This window comes from Pundamilia nyererei, unplaced genomic scaffold, assembly GCF_000239375.1.
Source record: "Pundamilia nyererei isolate P.nyererei 1_Seehausen unplaced genomic scaffold, PunNye1.0 scaffold00197, whole genome shotgun sequence".
In the NCBI taxonomy this organism is placed as follows: domain Eukaryota; kingdom Metazoa; phylum Chordata; class Actinopteri; order Cichliformes; family Cichlidae; genus Pundamilia; species Pundamilia nyererei.
Window position 1 is genome coordinate 971,332 of NW_005187598.1, and position 4,684 is coordinate 976,015.

Sequence of the window (4,684 nt, forward strand, 5' to 3'; positions counted from 1 at the left end):
GTGGGGGAACTTGCACAATCGGTGGCTGACTAAATACTTTTTTGCCCCACTGTAGTAGTGATTATAATGTAAATAAAAATATTACAAACATTAGATTACGTCTTCATCGGTGTTGTACATATATCAAATCTATCCTTTTCTATTTTGAACATAATCATCTAAAGTCCTTATGTTAAAAGTAATTAATGCATCATTTCTTAAAGCATAATCCCTAACTTCCTCTGAGGTGTCGGGATTGTTTTAAAACCATTTATGAAATATTAGGTTAAAGCAAAACTAGAGAACGGCTGAATCTTCTCTGTTTCTAGCGTTAACTCCTCCCTGTTAGTTTGCTCTTCTCCCCTACTCTCTGAGGTAATTGTTAGAACTTCCTTCATTCTGTATTTTTTCCAGACCACGCTCTGTGCCCTCTCCTCTCTTTCTGTGGGTCTGAGGAAACATCAGGGACCTATAAACCCTCCGGTGGAGTATTGATTCTTTATTGTGGTGTGGCTGTGAGGAGCACATACTGTGACCGTTTCTCTTCACTCCACAAAACAGGTCTGTGAGGAGGCCACCAGGAGACTCGCTGCAGCTGGATCAGCAGGTTAATTTGAGCGCTCCTTGCTGCTTGTTGTACAATCTGACAGTGCTGCTTTGTCTCTGAGGGTGTGTTTAATACTGCAGCACATGTTTGTGTGTGCACAACACCCTTAATCTACAGCTTAACATTTAGGGTGATATAGTCATTACTGTTCTTTAGATGTGGGTGATTTGGCTTGTTTTTAAATATTTATAATTCTGGTGAATAGAAGTTTATATAGAAGCTTATGCAAATGTGAATCTTCAGCTGTATGAAGAATATTACTGGATTATTAATCATTACAACAAATCTTAAAAAACACTCACACAACAATCAGTATCTGATGAAAGGTCCTGTGATCAGGATCTCCACTGGAGAATGTCTGTTTGATTTTATTATTATAGGATTTAATATTTCATTTTAAAAACAAGCATCTCATTCAGCCTGAGAAGTAAAATAATTCTATTGATTTTGCAGGGCTGTAATGTAATTATGGACATACAGGCCTTAATGAGTTAAATACACCCTCAGCCAATAGGACAGCTGAGAGTCATTGTTTTTGTTTGTGTGATGTTAATCCACCTGCAAGTGTTCACAATATGTGAAATTAGATTTCAAAATATAATATTTTTAATTCTAATTATTGTTATTTTTTCATTTTAAATTTACTGTTTTTCAACAAAGCTGAATTTTTTAAATTTTGTTTATTTAATTAAGATACAAAAATGACACATATTTATTTGTATTCCTGAAAAGAAATGAAAAACGTGAGTCGTTGAATATTAAGCTTGATTGATTTCTGGCTTCTCAGAGAACTCCAATGTGGCGGGTGTGAAACCAGTTATTTACGTCTTTGACAGATTTCTAAAATATTTTCCTTTTTGTGTTCTTACAGCTGGTCTAATAAATGACATTTGTAATGAAATAGATCTAATTAATATATAGATATGTTTATAATTATAATACATAGAAATAAATCAATAGAGAAACAAAGAACGCGTGCATTAAGTTCAGCCATTGGTAATTCAATAAGTGTTTAAATATGGATAAGAAGAAATATTTGCCCCTCTAACATCTTGTTTTCCAGCCCCACCCTGGTCTCTGAGGCCTGATTTAGCTTAACCGTGAGCTGGTAACAAGCTTCAAACATCCACGATGCTTCACATTAAATCTTCTTCTCCATTGTTCCAAAGCACGCTCATCTGGTAAGTCTTCTGAGTAAAAACTGTCTTAAAAGTGATGGAGAGAAAAGCACTGAAAAGGTAAAAGGCTCCTACTGTAAACGTGTGGCATTTGATTGTTGCTTTTTGTTTATGGCTTCTGACTTTGTGTCACAAAAACATGCTGAAAATTGTGTTAGAAGATCTAAACATATTCATAGAGATTTTTCTTTAAACTCTGTATTTGCCTCACGGTCCATAATCAAAGGAATATTAAGATTTTTGTTTAATTTTTATATAAAATGATTTTTTTAAGTGTCTTCATTTTCTTCATACTCTCCATATTAATTCTGGGAGTTTCACAGTGCTTCAGTGTTAAAACCCACTCGAGATAAAGTCACCCTGTGGTTTAAAGCTGAATGAGTCCGATAAAGGGAACAGCAGTGGAAATGTTGATGCAAACTCCTTGTTTCTGACTTTGCTGGGACACCCTGCTCCTCAAAGCCTTTATATAATACTGGCAGCGTCTCTGTGAATTCTCTCAGCGTTACTGGATCTCCTGTGGACACCACTCACACTGTAGGTCAAACATATCAGTGAGCACTATTTCCCATCGAACTCTCTTCCAGCCTGCTACTTGCTGCTGAGGTGAGTCTGTTTCCATCACATCATGCACATTGCTTTGAGAACAGCATGTTTTAGTTCGTGTCACGTCTTTGAAATGAGAGAAACGGAGTGATAGATGCTCTCCACGGTTCATAGAATCGGATCCTTTAATTGGTTCATGAATGAGACAAAGCAGGCTACACCAGGAAGAAAGCTCGCTTGTTTTTTGTTTGGTTTTTTGTTATAACAACTGCACTCTTACATACATGTTTACAGTCATGGACTTTCTTTGTATAACACCACACAAATCTATATACTCAATGGCTTTTTATATTTACTTGAAACTTCTTGCTCATTCTGGTGCATGTGTGTGTGTTTGTTTGTTTTAATTCGAGGTTGTGCTCGTATTTCAGGACTAACCTGTCACCTCTCCAAGCCGACCTTTGACCTATGATCCTTCAACGGTCGAGGAATTCACAATAAAGTTCTTAAAGAATGTGCTCATAGAACATCAAACTAGGCCTTTGTATTTGTAGAACATGCTCCTGTCATCCGTACTACATTTGATGTATTTTTCACATACAAAACAAACAGAAAAATTCAACTATATACATCTTCCAGTTGTCTTTGCAGCGAAGACTGCAGCTCAAAGGGTTTTGTGGGCCAGCAGCAGTCCAGTTGCAGCATCTTTGTTTTCTTTAGCCTTGGTTTCTACATTTATTCTAATCATGCAGTTCAAAAGAAGGCAAAAATGAAAAGGAACAATAATATTTAAAAATCATTTGAAGCAGTTGGTCAGTTCAGCGACAAAGCGCAGTGGTCCATCTGAACACGTCTATTTGTTGTGTCAGTTGTGGAGATAACTCTTATTGTGTACCATGAACACACAAGCTGGCAGTCTGCTGTGCATCGGCCACGTTACAGATGGAACTAAGGAGATGTGAAGTGGGGTAGCAGTGAGTTTACAGCTGGTTGACTGAGTCAGAGTTTCTAGTTCATACTGGCCGGTCCACAGCATATTGACAGGGGCTCAAGTTGGACACGGGGTTCTGCACTGCTGGATAGGCGAAATTGGTGTGCTGCTTGGCCTTGAGCCGCAGGCTGGCCAGACTGGAGTTACAGGTGTCTCTGTACATGTAGGGACTGGCTGTGGTGGCGTAGGGGCAGGTGGCTGCGGTCACTGCTACCGAGTTGAGTGCTGAGGGACTGTTGAGGTTGTTGAGATTGCCCAGGTTGTTGAGGCTCGTAGCAGGAACTCCAGCTACTGCTGTGGGCACCATGCTAGAGGCCATGTTCATGGAGGGGATGGTGCTTGGTGGGGAGAACATGGGCTGGGATGACAGGGGGCTTACATTCATTGAGTTAAAGAATGGGAAGCTCTTGGCAGAGAGTGGGCTGCTTGCTGCTAGGCTCTTGGTGGCCCAGTTGTTGTAGGAATAACCCGTGTACATGTCATCATAGGGCTGCATGAGTCCATTGAATTGGGCACCGAAGCCATTTTTGCATAACTCTGCCTGCTGGTTCCTCTCGCGCTTTCTCCACTTGGCACGCCGGTTCTTGAACCATACCTAGGACGCACAAAAATAGCTAGTTATATGTTACAGTTCATACAGTGTGTGTATGAACAGGTCAGTGTGAGGCATAAGAACATTGTTTTGGCATCCAAAACGTTCTTTTTTCACAAACACAGCTGGACATGTTCTGAATTCTCTTTTTTGGCTTCACTTTCCTGGTTTAAATCCTTCAGTTACTCGTGAAAGCTGCAGCTCCACAGTCAGGTTGCACAGAAACCATCAGACAAACAAGCTCAGACAGTGAATCGTTACAGCTGCCTTCTTTTCAGAAGAAAACCTTACATTTTGTCTGTATTTGTTACATTTTTGGAACATCTATAAAAACATACATATACGTATATGTACTGTAACCCTAAAACACTGTTTTATTCTGTCGTCATTAATAAACCCAGACAATTCCATTAAACACAGGTATACATAACTCATCATAATTAGGACAATACACAATGCTCAGCATCTCCTAACTCACAGATATCAGTGTGTGGTCATTCTGGATGTTTGTACATCTGCCAGTTTGGAAGGGAACACTATGGGAACACTGCGGGAACACTGTGGGAACACTATGTGAACACTGTGGAAACACTGTGGGAACACTATGTGAACACTGTGGGAACACTATGGGAACACTATGGGAACACTGTGGGAACACTGTGGGAACACTGTGGGAACACTATGGGAACACTATGGGAACACTGCGGGAACACTGTGGGAACACTATGTGAACACTGTGGGAACACTGTGGGAACACTGTGGGAACACTATGTGAACACTGTGGGAACACT

At 39.9% G+C, this 4,684-nt stretch overlaps 1 protein-coding gene across 4 annotated transcripts in view; it reads right to left on the reverse strand.

The window, feature by feature from the left end:
* Positions 1 to 2,473: 2,473 nt before the first annotated feature.
* Positions 2,474 to 4,684, reverse strand: part of pitx3 (paired-like homeodomain 3) — an 18,191-nt gene continuing 15,980 nt past the window's right edge. For all 4 annotated transcript variants that reach the window (XM_005747446.1, XM_005747448.1, XM_005747447.1 and 1 more), the window contains exon 4: positions 2,474 to 3,896. In XM_005747446.1, coding sequence (XP_005747503.1) covers positions 3,324 to 3,896 — 573 coding nt within the window. In that variant the 3' untranslated portion in view covers positions 2,474 to 3,323. The remainder of the gene's footprint in view (positions 3,897 to 4,684) is intronic.